Below are 14,286 nucleotides of genomic sequence, written 5' to 3'. Positions count from 1 at the left end.
TGATCAATGACTATTTATTATGAAAATCTATTTTTAACCATGCTCATGATAAATTTCTCCTAGTAATTTTTATTTAAAATAAACAAACGATAATATACTATTATTAAAAATAGATTAAATACCTACATTTGTAAGACTCAAACTATCAAGAAACCGTAAAATCTCAACCTTACCACTCAAACAAGGATTCTTGCTCTTTAGGACCCATCTTGAATCCACTATTATTGATTCATTATGAATATATATAGTTAGCAATTTATGAGTCAATTACCAAATAGGGTTGAGTTCCCATTATCTTGTTCTTGTTTTATTTTTTGACAAAAGGATTTTGAGTATTAATTCCAAAAGAAAATATTTTTGGTAAAGAGTAATTTTGGGAATAATTGACTTAGGTGACAAATGTTCGTACCTAGATTTCAAACATTTATTGATACTTTTTAATAGTATTTATACCATTCATTACATTATTCAATGTATTTAATTTTAAAAATTAATTCAATATATTAATAAGTTAAATAAAAAAAGAAATTATTATAAAAGTATATATATATATATATACTCACATTTATGGAATCGAATGTTTACTGACATTTGTTTTTATTTCTAAAAGATTTTGACCAATTTTATGTGCTAAATATGGATAGTGATATGTTTTGAAATTTCACAAAATATTGTGTTAATTTTTTATTTTTTTTTGAAATTTTATGTTTTTAAGAAATTGATGTGGTTTAGTGAAGACATGTTTGGTTTGTAACATTATACATTTAAATGATTGACTTTGTTGGTAAGGTGGTGTAGTATTAACTAGGATATAGTTATGATCATAATTAATGAGTATATAAATGTATGCAATTATAGCACTTGTATATACAAGGTAAATTTCAAATTACTATTTATGAAATTTGATAGGATTATGAATACCTCGTTAATATTTAGATAATTATAGATACATTCTTTAAATACGAAGTAATTATGTAGTTCCTAAATGATGATGTGAAAAGTACTATATCACCGTTGCTGAATATCATTTGTTGTAAAGAAAAAAGAAGAAAAGGTTCGAGAAAATTTAAAAAGATTTGAGGGTGGGTAAAGTAAATAATCCATAGGGCACATTAGTCCATAAAATATTTTGGAAAATTCAAAAAAATATATAAAATTATAATTCATAATCTAAAATGGAGTTTTGGTTAGTTTAACACAAAATTTGGATGAAAACCTAATGGACGCTAATGGAATGAGTTCGTTGTTAGACGGACATTAAAATCAGGGGGGTAGTTGTAATTTTTCAAACAATGAGAAAGTATATATAATTATGTCAAATCTCAAGAGAGGTGACTAATTTACCCTGTATATTTATACATATATATATTAATATTCATCAGTACCCGTTATCATGGAGTAACGGTCCATAGAACTTGAGAATATGTGAATATGACATGAACCTGTTAGGCCTTGAGTACTATATAAGTTTGGTCCTTCCACAGCCATGGCCCGATTAACATAGGAAACCCCTTTCCTATAAGATCACCACTTGTTGCCACAAATTTTCAGAGTTTAACATACATTGGTGAACATGAGAGATTGGTATCATCTCATGATAGGCAACGAATTTTATCTTAAAACTCACTATCCTCCATACGTGCTTTGACTACACTAGAACAAGGCTATTGGTGACCTTTGCCAAGATCTAGATATAGTCACCCTACGCACGAGGTTACAGTGGATTTTCATGTCTTAGGACTAAACTCCATACTATCAGAGTCGATAAGTTCTAGTCATACTGATTATGTCACTTACCGCGAGTCAGTTTAATGAGCTTGGCAACCCTTTGTCAACCACCAACTAGTAATATGTAGACGTCATATACATGTAATTAATGAAACTTGACACATCATATGGGGACATTACTTAGTGCAAGCCTTTATAGATACCTCGATGCCCGATCTCGAAGTTCTTGACTTGAAAAGTTTCAAACCAACAATATTACAATCTTAAAATATTATATAGATAAATTACAAAATAACTAATCTAATTGACTTTCTCGCCACATACTCTAACATAAATACATCCTATATATATAAAATACTAAATATGTAATGTAAAAAAAATATAAGTTATAAAAGAAAATAAAATATAAATAAAATTAAAAACAGAAACCCCCTTTCTTGGCCCTCTCTCCAAATCCTCCTGCCCTCTTCCCCTTAGCCACCACCCCCTTCCCTTCCCTTCCCCTCCTTCCCCTACTCCTCATTAGTAGCGACTACCTTGCTTCCCCTTCTTTCCCAATTCCTTACAGTTATCGTTCCTTCTTATTGGCGCATCATTCTCTCTCTCTCTCTCTCTATATATATATATATATATCTTTTAATTATATTATATAGTTAATTTTATATCTAAACCATTGATTCAAATTAAATAAATTCTGTGCCACATTTTGATCATAGATAATATAGATCATAGATTTGTGTTGGGCTTTAATTTGACAAATTTGGGCCTTTCATTTGTATACTTAAACATAAACTGTTGATTCATGTAAAGTAATATATAACGGTTGATAAATAATGGTATTTTTATCTTTTTATATGTAAAAAATAAAGAAATCCTAACAATTGGCGCTTGTTCCACAATCTAGCTCTGGAGTTCTTTTGCGATTTTATTTATGTGGGGTAGGGGTGGGAGTGTTTGAATTTTTTGGCTTTTAAGGAGGTAAATTGATTTAAACAATTTCATTCTATTTCTTATTCAATCCGTTTTCTTCTTCAACTTGTACCTATGTGATGTGGGATATTTATAATGAGTCATTAGAGAACTTCAAGAGCATCCAAGATCCTATTAACTGAAGAAGGAAGATCCTATTAACTGAAGAAGGAGTCTGGGGGAGACCTTCATCAGAGGTATATCTAAGGTCTTCCCAAAGACCCACTTATGAGAACATAATATTCTATGTACCTAAGGTATCCAGTGGAGACCTCCGTACTTTGGAACCACATTTTTCACTGTCTTGAGCATGATATGTATGACCCACTGTGACCGTTAGATCATTTGTCATACAATTAGGACCCTTCTATATATATTCGCCCTCCATAGTGCAAGTATAAGCTTATGCACCCTAATATTTCTTAATATCTTTTTCATCTTCTTCAATTATGGACTAATTTAAGCATCGAAGGGCCATACCAGAATTTTCCCATTGTGGTTCTAATGATTGTGTATTTTGTAGGTCTTGTATTGGGGATTCAATGCATACCTATTTGAGTGGGGGTAGCAACATACATTGTTCTATTTTGAAACAACATTTGACGCCATCTGTGGGGGTTTATAAGATTTTCTCTTGAGTTTGAGAAATATGGTGGAAAATCCAAGTACAAGAAATTGATCTACATACTCCAGTAATATTCAAGCATATGTGAGTGTCAATAGAAAGGAAGAGAAGATTGTGAGAACCAATTTGATCATTTTTCTTCTTCGCTCCTCGCAGCTCTACTTGGATCAACTCTGGAGATTTCTCATCTTTCTCCTCTTCTGTGCTTCTATTAATTTATTACTACTGCTTTTACATCTGGAGCAATTTTCCCAATTTATTATCAAAGATCTTGAATCTATTCTTTTCCCGTGAAGGAGAAGTTTAATCCATGGGAGATCCTATTATCCAATTTGGAATCTACATTTATTGGAAAACCTACTTCATTTTAGATTTTTGGTTATTTTTGAAGAATGGTAATGGATATCTCGCCAAGTGTCGATGGAATGCCCCAACCATAGTATTAAGTTAACACAATAACGTATTACGGAGATATTGAGTTTTCATGTGCACCACCCATATTTAGGGGTGGGCGTCGAGTCGGGTTCAGGTAATTCGGGTCGGGTACCCGACATGTCGGGTTGGGAAAAAAATGAACCCAAACCCAAACCCGACTGAGTCGGATACCCGACTAATCGGGTACCCGACAGTCGGGTTCGGGTTTTGTCAGCTTCAAAAAAATAAATTTTTCAAAATAAACTTCATTCACTAAAATATAACTTATGGACACAAATACTTAAAGCTTTACATAAATATCCAAAAAAAAGAGTTCAATCACATCCATAAATTATCATATATTTTTGTAAATCATTTCAATAACAACAATAAAGCTAAGGCCTCCTAAATTGTAATGCCTATAGACTGAAAAAGCAATCAGCTCATATCACATTTTCATCCTCGAGTCCTCGACCTGTCAAGCATTAAGCATACAAAGTGGAAGAACTATTAGAGAAAGTCAAACAAATTAAAAATGTAACATTACACAATGAGGTTCTATCGTTCTATTACCTTGTCAAAAATTTACAAGTAGCAGTTAACATACAATAAAATAGAAAATAGTTAGACAAGTAAAATATATAAGTAGAATAAGCTCCTAAAGAATGTTTTCATCTATTGCAATTACTGAAATGTGATTCCAGATTTTTGGTATTGCTCTAAAAGTTTGAAGATCAAACAGAAATAGAGTGCACAAACATATTACCAACTTCACAATGCTTCCACAATCCAACTATAATGGTAAGAAGACAGTTTTAACAAAACCAGCTCCAAAATGGATGCAAAAAAGCCCAATATCAAAACACTGTCTTAACCTCATTGCTGGATGGCCAAGCATTAAGTAATGCAGAAAATTACCAATTGAAATTTGTGACGCAAGTATGCTTAAGCAGTGGCATTGAACTTATAGAAGGCTTATCACATTGTTCAGACTGTTTTAGATCAGGCAGTTCAAGATAAGATCATGTACAGTGAAACTCCTGTAACTTAGCAGAAGTATAACCCTTAACCTCTTTTTATATGAATCGGGCCATAATTTGTTAAGCACAAGAACATCATATTTGATTTGCTTGTTCTAGAGAGGCAAAGTTCCCACAATTTTATTTTCTCACACTTTTCTTGGAACATATTAAAAATAGACAGCATATTTCAAACAAATGAGTCAATGTGACATTTCAACAAACACTAAGTATGCATATAAATTTATCTTCAAAATCAAAATGTAAAACAAATCAAAACTAACCAAAAATCTAATTTCAACAAAAATACATAACTATTACATGATTACATCAATAAAACAACTCCAATAGTTGAAAAATTACCCAGCAAAATGCTGAAAATTGGCAAAAATACGACTATTGTCGACGAAGAAGGAGACAAAGACGTCGTCAGTTTCTGGTGGGTGGCACGGCCGCAGCGAAGAAGGAGAGTTCGTCTGGTCAGCGCAGCAACGGCGCAGAAACGGGCAACAACAGCAGCTAGAAGAAGGGTTTCTTTTGCTTGGAAGTTGGAATACGGAATACCCGTCCTACCCTTTTTTGCCCTTCTCTAAATCAGATACCCGATCGGGTTTTTCGGGTGGTGATTTAATATCCGAACCCCAACCCGATTGAGAATAGTCAGGTTTTGGATAATCCGAAACCGTAGAAAAACCCGAGAAACCCGATCAGATTAGCCTTTACCCGATTGGGTCGAGTCGAAACCCGAAAAACCCGACCTGTTCGCCCACCCCTACCCATATTTGATTTCTTTGGGCTTCAAAGTCAGCGGTAATGGAGTAGGAGATGTCGGATATCAATTTTAGGTATATGAATATCTATCGAAGTTCTGTGGTGATTTTCATCAATTTGATTGCAAACGATATGGATGATTTTCTACACAATGCAACTCCAATTTAAAAAGTCACATGCCTGGTATGTGACTTTTTCCGACGAGTGACTCAACTTTTCGATCAAATTTGTACCAAAATTGAAATTTTTTCAGTTTTACGGACCAAAATGGAACCCTAGTAATTTAGGGGACTAAAACGAGAATGACCTAAAGTTAGGGGAAGAAAATTACAACCTATAGTAAAATGTGTTCAATACAATTATGGTCCTTTTCACGTGTGCCATCGACAAATTAGAGGAAGAAAAACACACAAAGACTTGCATCATTATGTTGTACCACTAAATTTATGTATACAGCCCTTCAGATAAAAAACTATAGCTTACAGAAAGTAATCATCCAAGCAAAAGATTAACATAAACTGCTTCTGATCAAGAGAAACTTTAGACTGTAATGATCTGATACTGTATCAGTCTTCACGGGGCCTCCAGGGCGTCGAACTCGACAAATGTTTCTGTCGACCGGAGTTCTGTATGGTCTGTTACTATAACGCTTTCATGTATCGAAGAACGTTTTATCAGTCACATACTGAAGTTTGATGCTTCAAGTTCTAATATAAGCAAATCCATCAAACCGTGATCTGCCAAACCAGGAGATAATTAGGCTGTTGCCACGGAAAATTAGATAGAAGAGAAATGCTACATATGATGCAGCTATAAGGCAGACAACAATTCCAAACAGCCATCCATGAACTTCTGATCTGAAGAAGTCGACCAAAACGTATCCGTTTATCAGTATCACCACTGTAGCCACACCCCAGGATATCCTCTGAGAAAGAATAACAATGAAGCATAATGAGTAATCTTACCTTTTCCTTTAGGCAGTGTTGTTATTCATGCCTTAACTTGAGAATGGTCCGAGCGTACTGATAAAATTTTGGGATATTACACTAAGACCTCCTTATCTATGACCGAATTACAGAAATTAATTTTACTGATTTCAATAATTATTCTGACACCCCATGTTAGTGATGTTTACATTAAATCGATAGGTAAAACTGCAGTAAAACGTCACTAACAGGGTAGCAATGCAATGGAAGCAACATTAACAAGGGTGTCTCAGTAAGTATTAAAATAGTATGGTGGTTTCTGTAATTTGACATAGATAAGAGGAGGTCAAAATGTAATTATCGATAAAATTTGACGGGCATTGGAATAAAAAAGAAGCATGGAAGCAGTAATAGATTCCTCAAGCAATTGTTCTTGACATCATGGACAGGCACAAATCATGCTACTGTTCTGGCATCGAACAACATATGACATCCATAGCACAACACCAGAAAAATACATGAATAAGTTTAGAACATATATCGGTGTAGAAGTCAGCCGATATGGATTATAAGTAGCTATTGGTGCTATTGAAGTCCACCATCATTTGGGCTTACATTTTATGGATGTGAAACAAAAACATAGTACCTGACGCATGTCCCATGATTCCATCAACTAGTTTTTACAGACAACCTTTGCTCCAACGATTATAACATAACTAAATTCTGGTAATATAATGATCAGTGCGTAACGTATATAATACTTTCAAGGGTTTGCATCAGAATAGTGCAAGAATATGGATGGTTATGTCTGAACATTATATCATGTAGATCGTGGTTATTGATGAATATAAACAAATCTGACAAAGACTTGAATGTTCTGATTATCAGTAATAAATAATCACGTTTCATGTTGTACTCAACTATATATTAACAAAATCAGTATTATTCACTATATTGACAGTACACAGAAATCAACCTTAATTTGATATAAGTTACGAATAAATTTAGTGATAATTACACTAACACCTCCTCATCTAACCAAATTACTGGCACACCATGTTAGTGATGTTTCTTTAAGTCGAGAGGTGACGATACAATAAGAACGTCACTAGCAGGGGATCAGTGCAATGGGAGCATCATTAACGAGGGTGTCTCTCTAATTATTCTAATAGTAGAGGTGGTTTCAATAAGTTGACATAATTAAGAATCTGGAAGTGTAATTATTCCTAAACTTTGATGAGTATCAGACAAAAGAGGAGCATGCTTTCCAGTGTGCTCATCAGAATAGTCCAAGAATAAGTATTGGTATGTCTGAGCATAATAATACCAGGTAAACCCTTGGTCTTTATTACATATAAATAAATCTTAAGAAGACATGAATGTGATTTTTTATAAGAAATAAACACATTTCTAGCGACACACTCAAGTAGGTATAGCAAAATCACTATTATTCACAGCATTGGCAGAACATAGAAATTCATGCAAAATGATGGAAAGATAATGAAGAATGCATTACCTCCAAAGTAGTTCCAATTACAAAGGCCCCCATAATCTGCTCACTCGACACTAAATGGAGAAGAGGGACAACTGCAAATGGAATTTGCACTGCCTGAAGCACATTAAGCCACTCATTAACAACATCAAGCAACTCTTCTGATCTATTGAAAACGATAGCCACAATGATAATTGGCAAAATGGCACAACTTCTCGAGATCAATGATCTCAACCACTTTTGAATCTGAAGATCAAGAAAACCACCCATAATAAACTGCCCAGCATAAGTACCCGAGATGGTGCTACTCTGGCCGGCTGCGAGAAGACCAATGCCCCAGATATAGAGAATGGGGAGCAATCCCCCACCGTATCTCTGTTGCAGATATTCTCCTGCATTTACTAACCCTAGAGTTTTGGCTTCTGGGGTCCCATAGAATCCTTTTGCAAATACAGTTGTGACAAACAAATTGATTATAAATGAAACAAAAATGGCGATAAATGCCTCGATCATGAAATAATTGAGGGCCTCTTGTACTCTGCCTTTCTTCTTCAAGTCAACTTTTCTGGATTGGACTAAAGCTGAATGCAAGAAGATATTGTAAGGTGATATGACACAACCGACGACTCCAACGGCTTTTGGAATTGTCTCCGAGCTAAGCTTAGGTACCACCAGCCCTGAAACAGATTAAAGCTCTACTAACTACTAAGTAGATGAATTGAAAGACAAAATGTAGAAAATTAATATGGAAAATACCTCACCTTTCATGAGCTCCTTCCCACTAGGTTTTGTGTCGAAAAACATCCAGGCGAAAGAGAATGCCATACACGTAATAAGAACAGCAAAAAACGCTTCAAGCTTTCTGATCCCGTAGTTCTCAAGGAATAAGAAGATGAAGCTGTTCATGAAAACACCATGTATATTAAACAAACAGAACATAATTCACTGGATATAACTGCCAAGGATAATAACTTAGCATGATCAACATCCTTAATCAAGACTGGGGAATTAATCACTACAATGGGAATAGTTGAATCTGTGGAGTAAGACCAACCAAACATTTCTCAACTAAAATAAGCCCATTGTTCTAGGCAACTAGTTTCTTGAAAATACTAAGTACAGCTAACAAGGTAAAAGCTAGTTGGTTGCCAAATGTCTATGATGAACAAAGTTAGTTTTATAAATATATCAACTATTAGAACTAGGAATGCAGATTGCAAAAAATCAACAATGTCTTATTAGTACTATACTTGTCACATGGATGTCTAAGCAATTACTCAAATCTTTATGTTTCATTGAATGTACATAAACTTGTTAGCGTACAACTTGTTGAACTACAATAAAGAAACTGTGCCTCCGGCAATAGTCTATGCTATACAGAGAGAAAAAAATATTTGGAAATGAACAGGAGATACTTTTTGTACTTCCACTCACATTGAGACTTCAATAGCAGATTTTGATGATTTTTCACACTGAAAAGTGAGAATGTAAGATAGCAGTAGAAGAAAAGATTTACCAATCGAAAGCAGTGATGAGGACACCAGCCCAAAGAGGCAACACCCCATTGCTCAAAATCTTGATAGCAATGGCACTGCCAATCACCTCCTGAATATCTGCGGCAATCAACGCCAGCTCCGACATCAACCACAACATCAATGTGGCCCAATGGGGATACTCCTCTCTACATATCTCCGCCAGGTGCCGGCCCGTTGCGACGCCCAGCCTCAAAGACAACGATTGAACCAAAAGACCCATGATTGTAGCCCACATGAGAAGCCACAGCAATGAATACCCCGCGATTGCACCAGACTGGATATCACCCTCCAAGTTTCCCGGATCAAGAAACGCAACGCTCATTAGAAACCCGGGCCCCGTGAATTTCCAAAGCTTCCTCCAGGAAAACGGTGGCACTGATAGGCCGGGTGAGGATTCGGAGAAGGGCTCGATCTCCACGGCGTGTAGAAGAACATTTTTTTCTTGAGATTCGTTGAGGTGGGTCGGTAAGGGTGGCGGTGGCGGAGCTGAGGTTGACGACGGGAGAAGGGGGTTGGAAGCTTGATGCTCTGCATGGCGATGGTGGTGGTGGAACCTCGGGGATGAAGTGGTACTATTTCTGAGGTTTCTGGGAGAAGAGCTCATTGGATTATTTGCATGTGATTGTTATTTGTGGCTAAGCGCATTTGCCCAGAAAAATTCGATATGAATGAGAATGAAGTTTCTTCCTTGATCTCATTGTATTTTTTGGCACCACGTATTAAGATTCTCGTTAGAAAATATTTATATGGGTTTATTTATTTTAATATTATAAAAAATTATATGAATATTACTTTTTAAAAGTTATGCAGTTCTAATTTGAGTAGCTTTAATACTTCATTTACTTTGTATTTTATTATTATTATTATGTTAAAATATTTTTTTTATTAAATAAGAAGATTAATTTGGTTATTTACAATATATTTTAAAAGTTCTATAATTTATTGCTTTATAAAAATCTTTTGAAAATTTCTTTTCTAAAGTTTTAATTATTTTAATTTTTAAATCTATCCCTCGAGAGAATTTGGCTATTAATATGAATTATTAAATAATGAGATATTTTTTATAAATTAATATTGATAAATTAAAACACCAATGTAACAATTTCAAAATCCTCACTGGAGAGAATATTAACAATTGAAATTCTAAAGACTCGTTTTATTTTCTGATGAGTTGAAGAAGTTACCGGATATTTTCCATCCGTTTCCTATCTCATTATTTATAATAGCCCACGGACTTCAATCACAGACTTCGAACTTGTTTTTAATGACATCATTATGTTCATCACCTATTTTGGTTCAACTTTCCAGCTATGGTCATTATGGATTTTTTTTTGGGTAAACGTAATTTTTATTAATAAAAAAAAACATAGTAGTACAACAAAGTTTTTTATTGGTTTCTCCCTCGACAGTTCAAGGGATTCGCCATAATCTATATAAGGCACAAGTACTAACAAAAGTGGCTAGATTAATACTAAGAATGCGTTGTCTGATATCTTCCACAATCAAGAAAACCAACGTGGCGGGAGTCCTCACTTCATGCTCAAATCTCCTCAAGTTCCTTTCTCTCCAAATATGATAAATACATGAGGCAAGTAAAGCTCGGTCAGCAAGGTTAACAATGTGTGTACCCCTCCATTTTCATGCTGCCCATTCGATATCTATCGTCCAATCTCTGTTGGACCATGAAAAATGTACCAATCTGCGAACCTTTGAAAGACATTGTCTGCTAAATCGGCATTGAAAGAAAAGGTGACTATAGGTCTCCGTCGCACCAACATCACACAAAACACAATCTCCGAGATGAGAAAGCCATGCTTTATCCGCCGTTGGCAGTTTGCCTAATATTGCCATCCATAAGATAAATGTGTGACGTGGGATCTTACAAGAGCCCGAAAGTAGTGAAGCCCAGCCTACTTTCGGCCCCGGTGGATCAAATAATCGGATAAAGGCCTGTGTCGAAGGTTGCCCACTCTGAAATCTCCAAATGATACTATCCTCGCCTCCATGGATGTGAGGTAACGTGTGTAAGATCTCTAAGCATACAAAATCAGTTATAGGAGTCCATTGCCATACACCCTCGTCAATGACAGCGCTGAGCTTGGTTGAGGAGTCCATTCCCAATAATTTCGGCGCGTACGGGACTCTGTCAATGGGTGGTCCAAGAGGATGCCACGGGTCCTGAAATAAATAAAAACCATGTTGCATTCCTTTTTCCTTGTAACCTCTATTGCAAGCAGCTTATTCTCCCAAACAAACATTCTTTTCTTTTCGAGTAAACTTGCTGCAAACTTGGTGCTTTTTATTTTCATGGAGTTTAACAAGAATGATCCATTTAATTTATTTAAAAATATTTGAAATGGATATATCACTTTTTCCGTCTCAATGAGACAGACCCAGTATCCCCAAACTCTTCTAGTAGATATCTCATTTTCACCGAGGGGTAATAACATGGGACCTTGTCCTGTTGCAGCCTTGACTTTGTTGAATGCTACCATGTCAGGTTTCTGTATCTTGATAACATGAAATGCTGGATGTGATCCTTTTCCTGCAATTTCTGGAGCCGCTAAAATGAACTTTAGCTCCAAAATATCTCCTCATTTCAGATGTGGATTATTTTTCCATGAGTCATAAACCCCTCTACTGATCCATTTTGGAAGCTTTGAGATTTTTAAAAATTTTGGTGACGTAGTATAAACTGAAGCAAGGGCTGCAAAATCATATCATTCTCAAACTTCTTCTGGTTTTAACCTCTTGACCATCCAGATCAAGTTATATTTTTCAGATGCGTCTACTATGGTTTTGCTTGGATTGATTTGTATGAAGAAAACTAGTTTTTCCCACATTTTCTGGCTTACCAAGCAGAAACAGAAGATAGTAATTAGTTAGTATTAACCTTAGAAATATTTATCATCGGACTAAGGTTAATATCTTTCTCTTTTACCCAAGAGGTTCTGGGTTGATTTAAATTATCAGGAATTTGCCCTTCCTCTATTGCAATTATTGCCTTTTCACAATGTCTGGAAATGGCTTCGTGTAGTACTTGAATCTACCGCTACGTTTAGAGCCCTTTTCTCAAAAGACAGGGGTAAACTCTTGCTCTCTTAATTCTCGGGTCATCACCGAAGACTATGCCTTTCGAATTGGTTTCGATAAGTCATGCCATAACAACTTAAAAGCAAGTCTGGTACTCCTAATGTCGATCTGGACAGTATCAAGATCATCTTGTTGGATTTGTCAGCTATTTGAGCTTTCACGATCAGCTGTTCAAACTTTTTGTCTAGCTCCTCAAGGTTTTTCCTGAGATGCTTGAGCCTTATGATGATGGAGTTTGCTTCAAATGCTTCCATCTCTTGTCAAGAAATCTGCAACGGTTCCACAACGGCTGAGAAATATGGTGAGAAATATGGCTCACGACTTTGATATTCACCAACTCAGCTACAACTCCCAATTGAGATTGGGTGCAACGGTTCCACAACGGCTGCTCGGCAGCATACACTACATCGTGAAATCGATCTGTCAACCCAAATACATAATCGTAGGGGCCCCCACTGTAATATAAACTACGCCCTATATTTGTAGAACACGACCTCGTACCATAATCAGGCACACCATCCTGGTTATAATTAGAAGACCAGACAGTTGGCCCGGCGGCATAAAAAATATCCTCTGCGCCCAGCCCATCTGCGCCGCATCACCCCAATGCATACTCGTCCTCTGCATAACATGAGAAATGAGAGTTTGCTCCTCTCGAAACGAGGCTGCCGTGACGGTCTCAAGATACTCCTGCACTCTCTCCTTGCCATGAGAAGTCCAATTATAATATTGCAACATAAAACTTTTCATAAACAAGTCAAAATTTACCTCGTCCGTGGTTTTAAAAGTTTCATTCTTGTACTTTCGACAAGGACACCTCATTTTCTCACCATCTATATATGAATGTTGAACTTCACCCATTCTATAGATGTAGCAACACCATCCTGAAACTTCGGAGTAAGACCCCCCCTATTTAGATGGTTCTTCTCATACATCCATCTCCTCAACTGTCTTAATACGATGATTAGTCCTACACACACATACATACATATATATATTATAACATTAAATTTAATTAATTATAACAAAATTACAACAAATGTATAATCAATTGACAAATAAAGGGTTAAAGTTGTTTTCTGATTAAATAAATTCAAATGTCAATGAAAATTCGAGTCAGAATTCACGAACAAGAGTACCAAAAATATTAGTAGGATAGTGAGAGTATAAAAAAATTTGAGTGAAATTGAGAAAATAAAGAGAAAATAAGAAGAATGGAAGAAGATAGTGAGATTGAGTGGAAAGAGAGGAACACATTTATATTGAAAAAAAATGAAACGGGGATAGAAAGACATACCTAGTTGTTAAAAAGTAGCCGTTAATTTTTACTTTTCGGACAGTAATTGAGACAATTTTTGAAACGATCAGTTAGACAGTTCAAATATAGTTGTTGATGATCAGTTGGAATGGACTCAGTAACACATAGGAAATCATTCAAAAGAACCATTTCAATTTTTTTCAATTTTTCAAATGGTTTAGAAACACATTGCTTCTTAAATAAAACTCATATTTTGGAATGATTTTTGGCATATTTTATTAAGAGTATAAAAAAATCATTCCAAATTGCACCTCATTTTGAAATACATTTTCGAACTGTCACTTTTAGGACTTAATTGCAACAGATCTAGGAACGGTTTGGTTGTGACCGTTCCTAAATCTAATATAGTGTTCCAAATTGAGTTCCAACGATTTTCTATTACTATTTTGGCACGGA

The 14,286-nt window shown here is 35.4% G+C and overlaps 1 protein-coding gene and 1 long non-coding RNA gene across 2 annotated transcripts; both read right to left on the bottom strand.

Moving 5' to 3' along the window:
- Positions 1-4,001: 4,001 nt before the first annotated feature.
- Positions 4,002-5,605, bottom strand: LOC110011598 (uncharacterized). Its single transcript, XR_002286613.2, has 2 exons — positions 5,119-5,605; positions 4,002-4,211 (listed from the first exon to the last, which is right to left on the bottom strand). It is a non-coding gene; the product is annotated as an uncharacterized LOC110011598 (long non-coding RNA).
- A 249-nt stretch (positions 5,606-5,854) lies between these two features.
- Positions 5,855-10,124, bottom strand: LOC105155575 (metal transporter Nramp3.1). The gene is made up of 4 exons (XM_011071465.3): positions 9,461-10,124; positions 8,706-8,842; positions 7,969-8,621; positions 5,855-6,451 (listed from the first exon to the last, which is right to left on the bottom strand). The coding sequence occupies exons 1-4, from the start codon at positions 10,081-10,083 to the stop codon at positions 6,227-6,229; spliced, it is 1,638 nt and encodes a 545-aa protein (XP_011069767.1). The 5' UTR covers positions 10,084-10,124; the 3' UTR covers positions 5,855-6,226.
- Positions 10,125-14,286: the final 4,162 nt, after the last annotated feature.

Source organism: Sesamum indicum, linkage group LG2, assembly GCF_026168435.1.
Source record: "Sesamum indicum cultivar Baizhima isolate 11 linkage group LG2, ASM2616843v1, whole genome shotgun sequence".
In the NCBI taxonomy this organism is placed as follows: Eukaryota; Viridiplantae; Streptophyta; class Magnoliopsida; order Lamiales; family Pedaliaceae; genus Sesamum; species Sesamum indicum.
Note: the sequence above shows the minus strand (reverse complement) of the source record. Positions and strands in the feature narration are given on the sequence as shown.

What these genes read in the sequence shown, in the direction of transcription:
- LOC105155575 (XM_011071465.3), bottom strand. Translation starts at nt 10,083, where the DNA reads ATGAGCTCTTCTCCCAGAAACCTCAGAAATAGTACCACTTCATCCCCG. An exon ending in CTCATCACTGCTTTCGATTG is followed by an intron (nt 8,843 to 9,460) that starts GTAAATCTTTTC and finishes TTTCATGAACAG; the next exon opens with CTTCATCTTCTTATTCCTTG. An exon ending in TAATTGGAACTACTTTGGAG is followed by an intron (nt 6,452 to 7,968) that starts GTAATGCATTCT and finishes ATTCTTTCTCAG; the next exon opens with AGGATATCCTGGGGTGTGGC.